Consider the following 20,512-nt stretch of genomic DNA (forward strand, 5'->3'; position numbering starts at 1 on the left):
CTTTTTGGTAAAGAGGACAGTATACCTACTCAAATGGTCATTATGAGAATTCTATGAGTTAATTTAGACTAAGGTCTTTAAGCACAGTGCCTGAGACATAATAAGTGCTCAGTAAATGCTACTGTTATCTAATTCACATCACCATCATAACTTAATTATCTTGAAGATGATGTCTTAATCATATGTGCATTTTAGAAAAAAATGAACACTCTAACAATAATATAAATGGACTGAGGGACAAGATTATAGACAAGAAGACTAATTAGGAGACTATCACTATGACTGAGGCTACAAAGATGTGAGCTTGAACTTAGGAAAGGACCAGTGAAGACAGAAAAACAAAAACAGATTCAAGAAACAATGGACTGGACTGGCAACTGAGTGGAGAGATGGTAGGAGAGAAAGAAAAAGGTTATGATGACTCCATGTTTGTGGATTGAGTAAATCTGTAGATGGTGATGACACATTGAGACAGGAAAAGGTCAAGTTTTGCTGTGCAAGATAATTTGGGGCATGCCGCTCTTGAGATGTCTGTTGGGATATCCAAGTAGGGATGTCCAGATGGCAACTGGTTCTGAAGGTAAAAAGAGAGACCCAAACTGAAGACAGTGATTTGATAACGATCACCATATGGGTGGTAAATGAGCCAAGGATATAGAAGAGCTTACCTAGGGAGGTTATGTAGAATGGGAGGAGGCAATAACCAACAACAGAATCCAAGAGAATACCAACATTAAAGCATCTACAATGGAAACTAAAAACTAACCTAAGGTAGAGAAGAAAATTTAGGATACTAGTGTTACAGAAGTCAAGAACAGACAGTTTCAAGAGGTCAGGTAAATAAGGATTGATTTGTCAATGGGCTTGGCTTACCTAAAACGCTAAGAAGAAAAACATAGATTAAACATTTAAAGTACATCATGGATTCAGTCTTTATCAGTGTCTTAGTATTATGCAACCTCTATATAATCTTTCTTTCTCTATTAGCAATATTGTAACTTTAGTGTGCCATGCGTCTTATCCATTCATTTTAATTAATAAATCTTTTTAAAAGTTCACTTAGGAGGTAAAATAGTGTTTTACTTTCATCAAAATAGTCCAATGTTTACTTTAGAATTTTAAAGGATACTTTCCAACTTTTTAAATTCCATGTAAAAGCCCAGAATATTGATATCAACTGATAAATTCTCAAATCTAACTGAATTAATCCTTGAGTGCTATGTGGCAACTTCTATTTTCTCTTCCTCAAAGAAGTAATGTGTTATTTTATATGACAATAATGCACTTCTTTGATATCAGTATAAGAATAAAAATTGGTCATAAGCAAGACATGACATGAAACTTTCAGAGAGAAAGGAAAATGTTGCTCACTTTGGGCGAAAATGTCACTCTTTGAAATCCAGTGCCAAACCTCTCCAGTAGCAAACGAGTGCATGCCCTTTGAAACAGTTACAGTGTCAACTTTCTGAGCCAGAACTAAAGACTAGAAATGGTAGAAGGCAAGCAAGAAAAGAGATCTGTTTATTAGCCACAGAAAAACTGGGCCAACATAACCACGCTAGAGCACAGCCTGAGAGGGCAAGAGGAAGGGCTGCAGCAGAGAGAAGGAGCACTCCCTTCTCCTGCTGCTGCCTTTGCCATAATTTTTCCCTGCCACTGATGTCAGAGCAGGTAGGGCACACTGCTAAGTACGCCTCTGACTGTCCCATCTCTAAAAGCTTTCAAGAACCCCAGAAAAGTGAGAAAAGCAAAAGTTTGTACCACAGTTTAAGCCATGCTCACCCGAAAACAAAAATAACTGATAGATTTCCTATTTTTGAAAGCATCTCCAAAAAAAGCAGTAAGAGAAAACAAATTCCATAATGGTACTGGGTCACGTAAGATGTGAAATATTATTCCAAATTTAATAAACTGATTCTAAAATACTGGAAATTATTACAGACTCTATAAATTATAATGCACAAGCTACAACCAATCTATCTGCAGAAAAAGGATTACCTTTTTTAAAAACCCAGGATAATCAAAATTAGTTTTGCTGAATTTCAATAAACCTTTCTCAAGGTTGCTATATCTCTAGTCTTGACTACTCTCAATTGCAAATATATACTTTTGGTTTTTATTGTCTTTGTTAAAAACAAAAACCTTTATGAACCCCAATATACAGAACAGCATTTACACAACTGGGAGAAAAAGTTCAGGAAAAGAGTTCTATAAATCAATTGAGAAACATTTACTATTTTTAAAGAATTAAGTCAGGACATGAGCTTTTAATACTGATGGCAAACAGATACTCATGGTTCAAAATAAAGCTTGAAGAATTTAAATATCAGTCCTCAACTATATTTGCTGTCAACCCAAGGATCTAATAACCTGTTAAATATTCTAGCTACCTCTGTTCTCATGACTGCATATAAAGTCTGAAACTGTCAAGATTTATTCTCTAACTGACACTTTAGAACAAGAATTTTGTTAAGTTCAATTCCTGGCCAACTCATAAGCTAACATTTCATTTTGAAATAAAATGTAAGATGTGATTACACATTCATGAAACCAACAAATTCATAGTCTCTTATCTAGAGGTCATTGGCCTAGCAAGTTGTGATTACTATATTACTATATTATATAAATATAATAATTTACTAACATTTAACTATCAATTTACTACCTGGGGACTGTCTAAAACCTAGGATCTAATAGAGAGGGAAGAAGAAAATGAAGGAGACACACACAAGTTTGGGCCTTTTTTGTATCTTCCATGTCTCTACTTAAATTTTTGAACTTACAGAACACTTACAATAACTGGTTTTAATGTCCCTGTCTACTAATTCTAACATCTGTGTCAGTTCTTAATTGGTTTTGATTAACTGGTTATCTTTTTTTCTTTTGCTTGAGGAAGAGTGGCCCTGAGCTAACATCTATGCCAATCTTCCTCTATTTTGTATGCGGGTCGCCACCTCAGCATGGCTGACAAGTGGTGTAAGTCCATGCCCAGGATTCGAACCCAAAAACCTGGGCCACCAAAGCAGAGTGCGCCAAATTTAACCACTATGCCACCGGGCCAGCCCTACTACAAATATACTTGAGTTTTGTTTTGGGATATAGTTAATTTACTTGGAAACAATTTGATCATTTTGATGCTTGCTTTTATGATTTGTTAAGCAGGTCTGGAGCAGGGCTCAGTTAAGGGCTGATTATACTCCTTACTGAGGGACGACGTTCCTGAGTGCTCCTCCCAATGCCTCTTGACTTATAAGGTTTTCCAGTCTGGCTGTTGGGAACAGGCACTGTGTAGGCTCCAGGCACTGTTAATGAATCCTTTTGGATGTTCTTTTCCCTCTTGCCTCAGGTAGTTTTCCCACATGTATTATCGGTACACTGCTGAACGTTCAAGGGGAACCTTTTGCAGACTTCTGGCATTTTCTCTTTGCAGCTCTCTCCTCTCTGGCACCGTGCCCTGTAAAGCCCAGCTGCCTTGGTCTTCCCAGACTCTCACCTCTGTCTCTTCAACTCAGAGAGTCTACCAGGCTCTTCTGGGTTTCTCCTCCCTACACCATAGCCTGGAACTTCCTCAAGGCAAAATGCTGAGGCAATCACAGGGCTCACCTCACTTGTTTCCTGTCTATCAAGGATCACTTCTCCTCTTTGCCCTATGTCCAGTGTCTTAAAAAGCCTTATATATTTTGTCTAGTTTTTGGATTTATCAGGTGGGAGAGTAAATCTGGTCCCTGTTGCTCCATCTTGGGCAGACAGAGAAGTCCACTCCCCTTTTTCTGAAAGCATTGCCTGAGGGAAAGTTTTCCTGATCCACTTTCCATTCAGCATCTAAACAGATCTCCACTGCAGAACCTCAGGAGCTAGTTACTGCCTTTCTGCTTATCTATTTTGGATGAGCTGCTTTGGACCACCTCTTTTGGTTCCAGAACCATCTTTACCCTGGAGAATGCCACTGATTTCTTCTGTTCTATTCTCAGTAAAGCCAGGCCTGTGTGCCACCTTCTGCCAAGCCTCCCCACCATCACCATCCCCAACTTTCTGAAATGAAAGTACACGTCAGACCTATGGTCCACTACCTGCCTAGGTTAGTTCGGACAGTCATTTCTTAAAGTTCAGGAGTTTGGCAGGTTAATCTCTAGAACATCAACTGGTCAAATACTACTCAAGATATGCCATAACGTCTCAAATAAATCTGTTATGCTTTGCCTTAAAGATTTTCTAAACTTAATCTATAGTCCATATTACTAAAAAATAAAACACAAACACAAACAAAAAGAAGAGTATAGTTCCCTAGAATTAGCTGTAATACATACAGCAAAAGGAATAATGACTTTCTCAAAATATGCATGAGCACTAAATCTCATCCACAGAAGCAGTGACCCCCCACTTACAAGAGAGAGTTTCTAAGAGAGAACAATTATGTTTCAAAGTCTAAATGAATCAGTGAAAACGTTTCTAGAGTTTGGTATGCCCCTAAGACAATGTCAAGTTCAACAGAAGACTGTGTTAAAATTATGAGTCATTTATAATTAAGTAGAATTACTAAAATCACACTGTTCTTCAAGATGTAGCTATTTTCAGAGAAATTCTGATGGTATGCTGCATACTGAAGGGGAAAACAAAGGATCCAGAAGTTTGGAAATAAGAAATATTTTAATTAACTTACACACTTATGTCTGATTTTAAGTATAATATAACTAATTATCGTGAGAGAATTTCAATAAGCATTCCAAGGAATATTACGGCAGGACTAGAAAGATTAAAAACTTAGAAGGTTGAGATTCTACATTTCTTTTTAGCTCTACTTCTTCAACCTACCCAACTTATCTACTGTTCATGATTCAGGGTCTTTGTACCTATTGTTCCTTCTGCCTCCAAGTGTATAATCCTAGAGCTTTACATGGCTGTCTTCTTATCCGGGTCTTAGTTCTCATGTATCTTCTCAGAAGGGCCTTCCCTGTGCCCCCTAGCCAACACTGCCCTCCCCACCTTACCACTATAACATTATCTGGATTTATTTTCTTCAAAGCCAATATAATTATCTGAAATTATCCTTTTTTTTTTTTTATTATACATTTATCATCCTCCCACACCCTGCGACTAAAAATGTAAGCTGACTCCCAAATAGCAAGTCCGTTTTTCTAACTGCTACCTAGACAAATCCACGTGAATGGTTTTAGGTTCCTTATTTTGGCTCATATACTAAATATTAACTCTTCTTACCTGAGGAAAAATACATTTCCCACTGGTTATGAAAACCTATGAAAGGGATACATGAGTTAGACTTGTGAGACTTGTAACTCATCTTCTGAATTATCTGACAACTTAGCCACTGGTATCACTACTTCTGTCTACAGCTGTATTCTATCCACTATACAATGTTTTACTATTTATCAAGGCAGTGTCTATTCCTGTCCATAAAAGCTATCAGTAATAGTAATATCACTTTATATGCAGAAGAAATACTAGAAAAGCTATTTATAGGTATTTTCCCCCTACAACTATAAGTTCCCTATAAGTCACTTTCATTAGATAACCAGCTGAAGAAGGATGTCCTTCAATGCAGAAACATCTATTCAAATCTTTATCAAGGGTAGATAAGAGCTATCAAAATCTTCCCGGGGAATGTTCTCAAGCTAGATGTTTCCCTCTGCACTCCGAGAATAATGTCACAATAAGCCACAATTACTATCAGGAATGGGTCAGACCCCTCCTTTTGTAGGGGCAAGAATCTATTCTTTGTGCTGGGAATGCCCATCAAATGTATGACAAAATATCATTATCTGCATTCTCAACTACAGATGCACTGGTATCAATATGTGGGACTGATTCAGTTTGTTCCAACTCAAAAGTCAAAAAAGAAGACAAGTTTGGGGTGTCTGCAGACTCTGGCTCTGCTGTTGGCCCCTAAGTAGCCTGATAATTTCATGTAACTCAGTCTCCTCCTCAACTCCAATAACTGCTGTCCTGCCCACTCCACAGGTTACGATGGGAGCTTATTGTAGAGACCATTAGCACTGGAGGTGAGAAACCGTTCCCCACCTCTCTCCATCCCCATCCAGTTGTCTGCCCCAGATTTTGCAGAAAGTTACTGTGCGAGATCAGAACTGGCCACCCCAAATGTGTCTTTTTGGCTTGATTATTTTTAAGAACAAAAGAAAGAAACTTGGACTTCCCCCTAACAGCCTAAAGAACTTAAGATAAAAGGCCCGTCCCTTTATCTTAAATAAAGGACAGGCCATCACCATAGATAACTCTGGGTATGGGTAGACTGGCAGGATCCTTGCTAAGCCCATTCTTATCAAAGTTCTGTCTAGCAAATATTTGCTTTTCCATTTCCATGTGAATTGCCTTCCTCCCTTTGAAGCCCCAAACTACTACCCTCAACATCCTCCTTTGTCTTTAGCTGAAGATGGTATTTAAGGTGGCAGCCTTGGCCATCTGGTAAGTTGCTCCATTTTCTGAGGTTTCTCTCATGGATACATTTTACAAAGCTTTGATTTTCTCCTGTTACTCTGTCTCACGTCGATTTAAATCATAGACCAGCCAGAGGGACCTAGAGGATAGAGGATTTGTTTTCCTCCTCTACACTACAGAGCGTGCACACACACACACACACATGATATACCCAACCTTTTGTATCACACATTATTTTCTTCTTCAGAGCAAGAAAAGAAAAATCATTAGTTTAATTTGTAGGGCATCTTGTTAAAAAAGAAGGTTTATTTAAACTCTTCCCTTGTGGATCAGATAATAAAAAGTTTAATTTTTGGTAACAGTATTTGAAAATTTCTCAAATGGTGTTATAAAGAATACCAAGTCACAGAACTTAATATGTAGTACATGCAGATTGGTTCTGTAAGTTGTGAAATGCTGAGTCAAACAAATTTCTTTACTACAGGAATTCGCAGAACCCTTAGTACACTGACATATACTACACAAAGCTCCATGAAGCAAATACAGGATAAAGTGTTTCTGGAACTTAACTGATCAGGGAATGTTTTATCAGTGGCTATCTTCTCAGTCTAGTAATCCATGTAAAACACTTCAGGGAATGTTGCAGCTCATAAAAAATTTCTGAATTCAATTTTTATGTTTATCAAAATAGTACATGTACATTTCTTAAGTCAAATAATACCCACAAGAGTTTGTTTATGAGGAAGAAGATTAGTTCCTTGCCCCAGCTCTCTCTACCTTTCTGTTTTGCTTTTCATAAGCAGCCACATTCAATTCTTTCAGTTATTTCTTCTGGTATTTACCTCCATTATTTCTAAATATGCCAATACTAATACTTATTCATTTTTTTCTATTTTAAATCTTACTGATTTCCTGCTGTGGAAAATGAGAATTATCTTTCTTAAACTCTTCCTACTCCTCAATACAAACAGGTTTCCTCTCCCCCATCTTCCCAATAAGTTATGTCACAATTCTGGCTTAAACCCATACTCTATGTTTAATTATTACAAAGTTACATAAACATTGCTTATAACTGAGCCATGTACTGTATTACTTCTTTTCTTGTAAAACTGTGTTTTCCCTTAGTGTTAATAGTTGCCTTGTTGGCTTAGTATTTAAAAACATACTTATCACTAATTCATCATCAAACTCTCCATCAGAGCTTATAAAACTCCTCTTAATATGGTCAAGCATATCAGACAACCGATTAGCTTCATTTTTTTCCCCTTAAAAACACTGCTCTTGGAATCCTCCAACAGGTTTCCTGCTTCAGTCTGGATTGCTCTCCAGGCCTGCTGAAACTTCTCTTCACCATCATCTTGGGAATTCCCTTTGTTTCTCTCTGAATTGGATGGATCCTCCTAGAGTACTTCACCTCTCTTCTGTGTCAGATCTTCCTTCTTAGTGGGTTACTCCCTTGTTTGTAGAGCACATCCTCCAGCAGTTTCCTGATTAAGTGTGCCCGAGAGCTAAATTTGAGCCCTTGTATGCCTGGAAATGACTATTTCCTCACATGATGAAAATTTTGCTAAGTAAATATACAGTAAAAATCATTTTCTACTTCCAGTGTTGCTGCTGAAAAGTTGAAATTCCTTTCCATTTCTAATCTGTACTATAAAATCTTTCTGAATGCTTTTATGATCTTTATTCCTAGTGTAGTGAAATTTACAAAAATATGTATTGACAATGGATCTTTCTCCACTCATTTTGCCAACTACTTGGTGGGCCCTTTCAAACTCATTCATATTCTTCAGTCTTGAACAATTTTATTTAATAAATTTGTCTCTTCTTTTTCTCTCTCCTTCCTGAATCTCCTAGTAGTCAGACATGGGATTTATGAATTAATTCTCTAATTTTCTTAACATTCTTAGCTTTTCTCAGTCTTTTTGTTCTCTTATATAGAAGCTTAACATTATCTTCCAATGCTTCAGCTGAAGTTTTCTACTTCTGCTATCGTATATTTTATTTCGAATATTTTATTTTATTCCTATGTACTTGCAACACACCTTACCTTTTAAGGTTCCTGGTACCTTCAATTCCTGAGTCTTTCCAGAATTTTGGGGGACACACAGCATGCTTCATGTCTGAGTTCCCCTCTATAGGCTCTTGAGTCTCAGCTTAGGCGTCAGCCTTCTCTACTCTGCTAAGTCAGCTACCACTCATCATCCACCTTCTGTCTTCTAAAATGCTGATAACATTTCCTCTTCCAGTCATTTTGTTCTTTTGAATTATAAGTTCAAAAAAGTTCTTTATTATCATTTTAGTAGAGTTTCAGTGAAGATAAGTGATTGTGCTCAATCCATTGTGTTAAACAGAAGCTCTGTGTCAATCAAAACTATTTTGGTTTTATTACACTAGCCTTCATCATGTTGCCAGTTTTGACACCTCAAGATGGAATAGAAGAAACCAAGAAAGAGCTTAAAGTGTAAATAAAACATCTCTGGATAGTAAATATTCTACATGATTTATTATTTAAAACATAGTTTTTGATCAAACTACATATGACTGAATAAAACTGCTCTACTTTCTCAGTGTTGTCAACTCAAACGAATTATTTATACTACAAGCAATTATTAATCAGCCATATATATGTATACATACATATGTGTGTGTGTAGCTTGACTAAATAAATTGCTTCCAACAGGCTTCTTTGAAAAATATACTTCATCCTTTTATATGGTGAATAAAATATATTAACAGTTTCAAAAAGATTACAGTTTATAAACAGTATTAAGCAATGTTTCATAGTCAGTATTTCCACTATTTGTATTCAGAAAGGCAAGTTAACTAGAATGGAGAATTACCAGTGATTCTGTGAGCTAAATGGGCCTGCTTTTATTTGACCCTTTAAAAAAAAATTCTTTTCTTCCATACCCCTGCAAGACAGTATCATTATCTCTATTTTACAGATAAGAAAGCCAAAGACAGGTCATCTGTAAAAGGTCTTACAGGTAGCAAGTGGCAGAGAAGAAATTCAAGTTTATATCCTCAAGGACGTTTTCACAATAACCAAAATAAATTGTATTTCTGTTAATAATTTTGAATTAAATCAGTAGTAATCATTTCAAGATAAAAATATGACTTCAATTTATATCGCAAATCTAATATCTTACTAGACAATTAGATGCAAAATACTTTGGCATTTATTGATAAATATTTATTTCATAAAGATGCTAGGAGGAAGTATTAACAAATAAATATCTACATATAAATAATTTTTTCTTTCAAAGTTTTAGAAAGTCAATCAAAGTACAGGTTAATTCAAATTCCTCACCTTTGAAATTTCCCACCAAAACTTAGTTTTAAAAACTGTTATGACATTTACATTAATCTCATGCTAACCTTGAGAAATAGAAAGTACATTTTAGGGCCGGCCCTGTGGCTTAGTGGTTAAGTGCGTGCGCTCCGCTGCTGGCGGCCCGGGTTCGGATCCCGGGCGCGCACTGACGCACAGCTTCTCTGGCCATGCTGAGGCTGCGTCCCACATACAGCAACTAGAAGAATGTGCAGCTATGACATACAACTATCTACTGGGGCTTTGGGGGAAAAATAAATAAAATAAAAATTAAACAAAAAAAAAAGAAACATCAATTTAAAAAAGAAAGAAAGTACATTTTATAATTTTTAAAAATTTGGTCTATTAGAGTATGATATATTTACCGTTATTTTACTTACAGATTTCAAGCCACTGATTATAAACTGGTTGTCCTAAACTGGCACACTATTTTTTCTTACATATTTCAGAGTAACAAGCACTTATCAACAAATCTGTTTACCACATCTAAGTTTATTAAAATGAAGCAATTTTTTTAGAAGTCTTTCAAGGCTAGTCAAGAAGGTTCTAGACTAAGCAAAGCTTTACAAAAGGATAAGGTATAAAGGAAACTGAATGGCTTAACCAAGAGCACAGGGTTAGTAACCAATGAAGCCAGGACTTGGGTCTTTTGACTTTAAGGACAGTGCTCTCTCTACTACACAAGTCTACCTCTAAAAAGACAAATACTCTTGTCATTTCAATTATGTGAAAATATTAAGACTTGTTCAGTACATTTGGGCTTTTACTTAAATTACAGGTGATGCTGTTTTCCAAACATGAAATTAATTTTCATTTTATAACATGTAAATTACAACGCATTAAACTATACCTAAGTCATTGGGTGAGAGTGAAGAAAAGAATGACAAATAAAATTTCATAGTTCCAAATTTTATTACTTTCTTTTCTATCTAATCATCTTAACTTATGAAAACCTGAAATTTAGTTATCAGGTATGTTTCAAATAATCAAACTTCAACATATATGGATAGAAAAACTACAATATTCATATAATTTTTGTGTTCAACTAGCTAAAAAACATAACTGATATTAAAAATATGGAATACTCACCTATTAAGAGTTGTACAAGTAATAATACAAGTCCGCCAGTGCTGGCTACCTGACATAGCACTCACCATGTGCTGAGCACTATTCTAAGTATTTTACTAATTGAATCCTTAAAACAACAGTATAAGGTCCTATTATTATCCCCATCTTACAGATGAGGAAACCATGTAACTGCTAGGGTCAGATGACCTGTATGCAAGCTGTCCAACTTCCTGCAAAAATTTCCTTTCAAAATTCTAAGCCTTCCTACAACGTTCTTTGAAATTCTTATTGTATTATAAATAAACTGTTACACAATTAACATCTTCATAACAGAATGTTTGCCAGACCAGCCTAACCATCTCTAACTCTGCAACCTTCTTCTTGAGAGAAAGTTCTTTATCTCCCATGCCCCACATATCAGTCTGGAATCCCCTGGCTGCTGATACTTACCCACTCATTCAAAAGTCTTTCCTGAAACGGTATGGAGATTCCTCAAAGAATTAGAAATAGAGATGCCCTATGGCCCAGCCATCCCACTACTGGGAATCTATCCAACAAACCTGAAATCAACAATCCAAAGAGGCTTATGCACCCCTATGTTCATTGCAGCATTATTCACCATAGCCAAGAAGTGGAAGCAACCTAAGTGTCCCTCAACTGATGACTGGATTGAGAAAATGTGGTATATATATACAATGGAATATTACTCAGCCATAAAAAAAAGACAAAATCGTCCCATTTGCAACAACATACATGGGCCTGGAGTGTATTATGTTAAGTGAAATAAGCCAGAAAGAGAAAGACAAACACTGTATGATCTCACTCATATGTGGAATATAAACCAACACATGGACAGAGAAAACTGTATTGTGGTTACCAGGTGCAAGGGGGGTGGGGGGGTGGGGGGGTGGGCACAAGGGGTGAAGGGAGTCATATATATGGTGATGGACAAACAAAAATGTACAACCCAAAATTTCACAATGTTAAAAACTATTAAAACATCACTTAAAAAAAAAAAAAAAAAGTCTTTCCTGACAAGGATGCCATTCTTAATGCTGCCAAGATACCCTCCTGTAATCTTATGGTCAAAGGAAATTTATAGAAAGCACCTCCAGAAAAATGCATAAACTTACAAACTTTTGTATACAATTTTATCCACGGCCCCCTGGGAGCTCTTTTGAAGCTCTTCCATTTAGAGCCTGTACATGACCCAATCCTCACCCCCATCCATCTCTCAAAATGTGGTCCCTGAACCGCCCTTATCAGAATCCCCTGGAATGCTTGTCTAAAGCAATACACTTGGAATTAACTTTGGAATTGGACTCCAATGATGGAGTCCAGGGGTCTGCATTTTAAACACTCTCCCCAGGTGATTCTTATGGCTGATTAACATTTAAGACCCATCTCTAGGGACAGATGGACCTGATTCAGAATGTCAGAATACTGAGTTTTCATCTCTAGCCTCCCTTGGCATTATTTTAGAAAACTTTAACACCAGTGTGATAATCCACAATACCTACACATTAGCTTCACTTTTTTACCTCCTGTTTGCCAGTGACCACCACTTCCTGTCCATGACAGCAATCCACTCCTACTGCCACACCCTAGACCCAGTACTACTCAGTTCATCAATGATCTTTAAATTGACAGTATATTCTGCCCAACCTATCCTCTCTCTCTCTCACCAAAATTGCTCTTCAGCCTCAGCCAGACTCCAATTCCCTGACTTCTGTTTTCTTGCATCCATCAAGCCCCCTTCACTTCCTGCTCTGTGCAGCACAGACAACAGTCAGTATCAGGCACTCTCACGAGCTACCATGGACCTCCCCACCACGGACTTCAGAGGGACCCATCCTGCACCTCCCAATTCTGCTCAAGATGTCACTGTACAAGTTGGGGTGCCATAGCTAGTTGAGCAAGCTGCTACCCTTAGACTTCTCTTTCATTTCCAGTTCAGGTTAGCCTAATGATGACAATCATTATTATAACTAATACTTAGAGAGCACTTATTGCATTTGGTAACGATTATCTCATTTAATCCTCACAACAACTCTTTGAGGTAGGTACATTAGTACCCTCACTATAAGCTGGAGACATTGAGACTAACAGAGATTAAATAATTTGCCTAAGGTCTCACAGCCAGTATGTGACCAAGTTGAGATTCAAACCCATCAAACCCCTTTCCACAGCCAGGGCTCAGGTTCCTTTTCCTCCTGCTCTGGTAACAAAGGAGAAAAGAAAGAAAAGGAAAAAGTAGCTCAGGCATTTGCCACTTGGAGAAAATGAAGTCAGGTCTCCTACTTTCTTGGAAAGCTTTGCCCGATGCTCTGCTCCCCCCCACCTTTCATCCTATCCTTTACGTTTTCAGAACTCATCTCCATAAAACGGCAACAGATAGTGGTACCAAAAAAAAAATCATGTTTTGGAAAGCTTATTAATGAGATTTACGTGTTGAAACATTTGTCTTTTTATCAGTCCAAACTTATAAAGAATAGCATGTAAAGTACTGTGGAAAACTTTGAGATTTAAAATGAATATTGTGGCCAATTTTTCAAACTCACCTCTTATTTTTCTTGTAATTTTCCAGTTGTTGGGACTGCGTATGTTTGTATCTTTCTAATTCACACTGTCCACATAAATCCTCCAGATTCAGCAGATGGTTTTCTACCTCCTCAAAACTAGCCTCTAAATGAGCTGAAAGTATATAAGGTCAAAAGAACAAACAAATGTCAAAAATCAGAATCCTTGATCATGGAGAAAAGAAAAAGTGTCCAAAACGTTAAAGTCTAAACTGTTGAGGTTGTTTTGCAGTTATTCAATATTCTTTATTAAACTTTCTTGAAGCAAAATAAAATACACTGACTAACATTAAAATATACTTCAAATTACCTTTTTTGAGTATATTTCTATATTTCAAACATTTTCAAGATATAACTTTCCAAAATACTTTATTAACCAGATGATGAGGAGACAGAGTATTCTGACTAATCTAACATGATATCCTAACGATCACATATACCACACATGAATAGTCATTTTTCAAATAATAACGCAGCAAAATATAATTAACACGAATTATACTGAACATAATTTAATATTTGAGATTTCACATTACTTTAGCATTTGTTTTGCCTCAGCACATCATATACATAAATCTTCAAGGCACTATAGAGATGTACAAATAGTGGTAAGCACAGGTCACCAGGCCAGTCAGTGGCTGGAGGGCAGAGACTCAGCTCTGCTCACCAGTCTGCTAGTCTTGCACTACTCCACTTTGCCTGTAGGCCACAGAGTTTTGCAGCTTTATTGAACATGGAGATCATCTAGTCAAATCCTTCATTTAAGGTTCAAGACCAAAGCCTGCAGAAATTAATCCAGTGTCTTGCCCAAGGTCACCTAGCTAGACAAGGGTAGTGAGGAATCAAAACTGAGTCTCTCTTACACGACAATGATTTCCAACTGAGAAGGTACTAAGTAAACCAAGACTTCACAATTATAGGTGCGAGCCTAGGTTGTTTTCTCAGACAAGAGAAAAGTTTTAGAAGTCAAAGATTATAGAACTCAAACAGCATTGTGGCCATCTACTGAACATTCACCACATGCGCCAGACACTGGAATGCGAAGATGAGAAAGACAGTCCTCGTGCTCAAAGAGCTTAAAGTAGAGGGTAGGTATATTTCAATGACAACACAGCCTAACAGAGCCAGGCATGAGGTGCTGTTGGAAGTCAAGGAGTGGCATCTAAAACAATGAGGGAGAGGCTCAGCCAGAGATCTGGCTCTCAAGTACGGAAGTCACAGCCATCCAGTGGGGAAGGGGCAGCAGAGAAGGAGCAGGTGGACTGTGTAGCTTGGTTTCCATTAAACAGCTACAATACAATTACGATGTGTCTAATTCCTCAATTTATCCACTGGATTTTCATACGACTTTCTAAATTAGCTTTTGGAGCCACCTAGGTTAGGAACAAACCCCTTAAATTTCAACTTGCAATTTTAGGTTTATTAAGACGCAAATTTTGGCCTGTTTTTAATTAATTTTTGTTTCATAGAAAGATCTATTAAATCCAGAAGCATTCATGTTTTTCTAATATCCTAAATTTTAACTCTACTAAGTATCAATGCTTATAAAAACTCTCTCTTCTATTTGGTAGGGCCTAGGGCTTAAAGACACGGATTTTTTTGGAATATAAAATTTTACTGAAAAACAAAAATGTGATGACAAGTGGTTTAGCATTCCTCTTCAAAGACGTTTTAGGTACTGACTTTTATCATATTGATACATCATTGTAAACCACTGGAAAGTCTGGAAAAGGCTGGTAATAACACAGCTCATAACAGTTTTGAATCTATCTTTAGGGGCCACATAAAACAGTTAATATATGTGATTACGGAAAGCCTAACATGAAACAATCTGTAAAATCTAAATTTTAATCAATGAAAAATTATATCTAAGATTTTTAACAATGTCATAAATGGTACATAAGAAGTTTATGTGGGGGAAAACAGACAAAACGATGTTATTATGTTAGTTGCTAGAGTATTTTTTGTTATTATACCAAATGGAAAAATGACTGGGAGACTTAGGCTGGGAGCCAGTACTATTGGCCCTGAAGAAGCAATATTCAGCTCATTCTGTTACAACTAGTTTGACAGGGTCTTAAAAGACGATCATAGCTAACACGATTATTTAAAAGGCTATTTCACTTTGATTAGTGATAAGAACTAGAATAATTAAATTTAATATGTAATCCATTTAACTCTAAGCTACTTGGTTCCATCAGTATCATGTATGTTATCTTCTTTTTTTTTTTTTAATTTTATTTATTTATTTATTTTTCCCCCAAAGCCCCAGTAGATAGTTGTATGTCATAGCTGCACATCCTTCTAGTTGCTGTATGTGGGACGCGGCCTCAGCATGGCCAGAGAAGTGGTGCGTCGGTGCGTGCCCGGGATCCAAACCCGGGCCACCAGCAGCGGAGCACGTGCACTTAACCGCTAAGCCACGGGGCTGGCCCATGTATGTTATCCTTAGCATATAGGGGACTGGTTAAGAGTAGGGCTTTGAAGTACAAGCTTGGAAACCCAGCTCTGCCCCTCACGGATGAGATGAGCTGAGCTGAGATGAGAAGAGCTGAGCTGAGCTGAGATGAGATGAGGTACTTCATCAGTGAAAAGAGGGCTCACAATACACATCTTGAAAGGGTTCACTGAAGCAAAGTATGTAAAGTAGCCAACTTAGCACTTGGCAGTAAGTAAATAATTAATGGTTGACTATAAAAAATGCAGAGAAACAATTTTATAAAGACTAGATAAGTTTTGTAAAAATCATTTAAAACCAATAATTCTGCAGACCAGTAATGATCATGTTGTAAACAACAGCTATGGATATAATAGACCAAAATATGAATAAAATTTTCATTTTTTCTGGCAAACATATATACCTGTAAATGATACTCAAGGCTACATTCTTAGACTTAAGACCCCTTATAAGTGAGGGGGTTTAAATTTCAAATAATTTTTCTAAAAAGAAAATATGTAAAGGGGTCAATAATTACTCTATACTTGAAAACATATATGTTCTTTTTACCTTTTTTATTTTTATTTGGACAGATGGCAATTTCCATTTAGTGTCTAGCTCTGTTGGTTGACTGCAGAGCTAATGAGGCCAGGAACTTGAATGAAGTTGATCCCTAGGCAGGCCAATTAATTTCTTACGGAGAAAAATTCTGTTCTAGGTACAAATTGAACTTGCCGCCCTAGCTCACTCTTCTGTTAATAAAACGGAGACTGGGTGAAAACATATGAATTGTTTAGTACCAGTATGGAACTACTAACGAGAAAGAAACAAACCACACATCCTTTTGAATAGGCCAACAGCATCATGTTCTTGTGCTGAATGGCCAATCTAGATTTTAAAATGCTTGGGAGAGTCTGGTCATTTTATTGCTACCACCAAATTCATATTGATGTTCTTCCCTTGAAAAGTTTCAAAGGCTCCCAAATACTTTAAGAATCTAGTCTAACTGCTTACCTTAGCATTCAGGGACCCATTACCCCCTGGCTACAACCTACTTTCCCCATCTCACTACTATGTTCCGTCAGAACCACTCATTACTCCAAGAGTCCTGCCTCCTTGCCTCTGCTTGTCCCTGAGAGGTCTCTGCTTGCCTCCACCGCCCAACTCCAATCTCCCTTTTCAGTCTCAGGTCAGTGTTATCCCTCCCTCCAGCCCTCAGAGCTCTCTTCCTCTTCTGTGCTCTCCTGTGCCTTTGAACCTGACATAGGACTTATATCCTGACTAACATTACACAACTATTTGTGTACTCTCATCTCTCTCAGCAATCAGTAAGGGTCTTAAGGGTAATAACTGTATTTCTGTGTCTTTGTATCCCCTAAAACCTAGTCTGTAGAATTCAATTAAGAACGCTTTCTGGTGATAGAATGAGTCTATCACTCTGAAACATAAATAACACCCAAGAAAGCAAATCTATGACTCATGTTCCTCTAACTCAACTATTAAGAGGTCAGGCTAAATTTTGTAAAAGAATAAATTAAACAAGGGCAGAGAACTTAAAAAATATTAAACAACACAACGGTATTTCATTATTAGTGTGTCAAACCAGGCCCCATTATAGGTGAGTTAAAGCAGTAGAAGCAATGGAAATTTTCCATATTAACTTCCCCCCATTTTAACTCTTAACAGGCTTGAAATCAGTAATTAAATACAGAAGAACTGTATTGACAAAAATAAATTTTCTTTCCTTTTTATATTAAAAAACTTAAAAAATCTCTTTAAATAATAACTACAAGCATATATATGATGTGCATTCTGAATATTTTATATTGAATTTCAATGGGCAGAAATTTAACTTCCTTGTCACAACCTGTTCATTTCCCACTACAAATCGAGTTGTGTGTATGAGTAAATTTCGTAACCAAACTTAGAATGCATGTACGTAAAACACTAACATGCCTCCACGGACACAATATACCTTTGCAAGAAGCTCACACCTCACCATTTTGCTCGCTGTAACAACAACATATGTCTCATTTAGTGATCAGTGGAAAAGATAGGTGGAATTTTATTGTGAAAAGCCATTTGGGAATGCCTGACAGCTGTGCAGGAAAGAGCTTCACAAATCTTTGTGAGAAGACGGTCCCAGAGGAAGAGCGATTCTGTTTGGAATTTTTCTTTGTGCCATTTGTTTCAAATACATATTATCTGTAATGTAACCACTGATATGTGAAAGATGGAGTGGCACACTAAAATTAATAATTTCACACTTAATGAGTACTTTTCTAACAAAAAATAATTAGCCTCAAGGAACAAAGAAATCTTTGACTGCAAACCCACAAGTCACAGAGGCCAGGTACTAAAAGACCACAGGATTCTTCAAATGCTTACGCTACTCTTTCGTGTCATAAGGTAATACGGTAATGATGGTATGGTAATAAGGAACTTTAAGAAGTGCATTAACTTGCAAAAGCCATTATGGAACAAATGAGATCTGCGTAGTATACTAAAAGGTGTCTAAAGAGAGTTAATGTGCCTCTTAAAGGATCTAATCTCAGAAAGTAACCTGGACAATAAGATAATCTAGTTCATGAAACACTGATAGCTGTGACAGTCCCCCGGCTAGATGCTCTCTCAAATTCTGTATACAAAAAAAGCAAAACAATAATGCATCAGGTTAGGTCAGATCAAAAGAAAGCTACAAACTCAGCATATGGCTATCGTTCTCCTACAGCACTTGGTTATCTAAGAATTAACAGAATCTTCTGTTCTAGATGAAGGTAACAGTCTTTTTAAACTAAGTCATATAAAACAAACAAGCAATAGAGAAAATTCAGACAAGCCCTTGACATTTTAAACTTCAATAAAGGAACAGGATTAGACTACCCTCTAGTGGAAGTTCAAGAGAATTCAACAAATACTTTTCAAACATTTTACCAATTTTATGATATGACTCACGCTGTGGTTATTACACTAAATGAGAAAGTGTATAGAATCCGGATGACAACATTCCATTTTATCCTTACACACAGTCTTTCAATGCACACAATACTACACTGCTCATCTCACCACATTTCATGCTGTGGTTTTACATTCTAAACTATTTTGCAGGACAAGCTAAATTGCATAACATTCACCCAAACCCTTCTGTCAAAGAACAATGGTTTTGTAAATCTGTAAAGGCTAGAGAGACTCCCACTGGAATGTCAGCATCCTGATGGCAGGTACCCAGTCTTATTCTCTGCTGTAGCCCCAGAATCTACACACAGCACATGGCACACAGCAGGTGTACTAGGCACTGTGCTGAGTGCTTTACGTCTGTCATCTCATTTAACCCTCCAACTGTCCTACGGGGCAGGCACTCTCATCCTCATTCTGCAGACAAAGAACTAAAGCTTGGAGCAGTTAAGAACCTGCACGGGTATCATAGTCAGGAAGCTGTGGAATTGAGATTCAAACTCAGATCTGAGAGTCAGTCCATAGCCCTTATTTGCCAGTTCTCGGCATACCTTTAGCATTTCTTTTTTAAATGACAAGCCTTACCAGTAATTATCTCTTAAACTGGCTTTTGTAAGCTGGATGGATCATACCCCATTAAAAAAAAACAACATGAATGGATTATCCATTCTTTCTTAATTCCTGAGGGATCAAGTAATCAGGAGTCATATTTAAGCCATAGGATAACACAACTAAAAGCATCATCAAAGGTCCAAATTGCTCACATCATATAAATCCTTTACTCTTTAATAAGGGAAGACCCTCTAGAGAGCAAAGCAAGACTAAAAGAGTTAAGTAGCCTGGAAAATACAGGGACTGACTGGATATGGTATTAGATCTGACAGGGAAAGGGTAAAAAGCTCAAAGTTAAGGGAATCCTGTGACTAAATATAGGTCAGTTACTAGTTTCTTCTAAGTTTTTATTTTTTATTATTACTTGACTATTTAAGCCTTATAATATTATATCAAAATATTTAGGTGATAATAAGAGATATTTTGAGGCTACCAGAAAAATAAGAGTAAATATTTAAAATACTAACTGCTTCTAATATCTAGAATGATGCATAAATTCACTGAAATGAATTCATAAAATACATTAATGATATGAATATACGTTTATACAACCTACCCCACCAAATGTGGCTTCAAAATATTTTCTTACTGTAAATAATATCAGCACTGACTCCAAGAAGCTTGAGTTACTTATCTAAAAGTCTCACAATTTCAAAACACCTGTCTCTGAGTTCATTCTAGGACAACAAATACTAGGCCTCTGGAATTCCAGTTTTGACTTGCTATCTTCTATAGTTAGTCATTCATTACTAAGTGTAACTATCAGGCAAATAACAACAATAGATTAAAACACAAAGGTAGCATGTACTTCAAATGCTAATGGTAATTCAGATTGGCAATAAATATAAAAGCCAACCATCTAGATTTTAGAGGTAGCTTCTAAACAAACTGAATTAACTCTCCAAAAAGAGCTCAACATAGGTTAGACATAGACTAGGTTAAAAATACGATTCAAATTATTTGGAAGTGACTATCCAGAATAGTATTTCAGAGAATCTTTTTGCTTTAATTTGCCTTTAGTGTTCAATGTTCTCAGATTAGTAAAGAGGGAGATTTCAAATGAGCATTTGGAAAGCCCACTCCACTCACTTAAGAAGCCAAAATGCAGTTTCTAAA

General features: G+C 36.8%; 1 protein-coding gene across 2 annotated transcripts in view; it reads right to left on the reverse strand.

Annotated features, from left to right (window-relative positions):
- The window catches only part of DTNBP1 (dystrobrevin binding protein 1), a 110,273-nt gene that overhangs the window by 61,476 nt on the left and 28,285 nt on the right, over nt 1-20,512 (reverse strand). For both annotated transcript variants that reach the window (XM_087438043.1, XM_087438042.1), the window contains exon 6: nt 13,375-13,507. In XM_087438043.1, the coding sequence (XP_087294169.1) occupies nt 13,375-13,507 (133 nt within the window). The remainder of the gene's footprint in view (nt 1-13,374; nt 13,508-20,512) is intronic.

Source organism: Ceratotherium simum, chromosome 13 (assembly GCF_057802395.1).
Source record: "Ceratotherium simum simum isolate JZ-2026a chromosome 13, ASM5780239v1, whole genome shotgun sequence".
Classification (NCBI taxonomy): domain Eukaryota; kingdom Metazoa; phylum Chordata; class Mammalia; order Perissodactyla; family Rhinocerotidae; genus Ceratotherium; species Ceratotherium simum.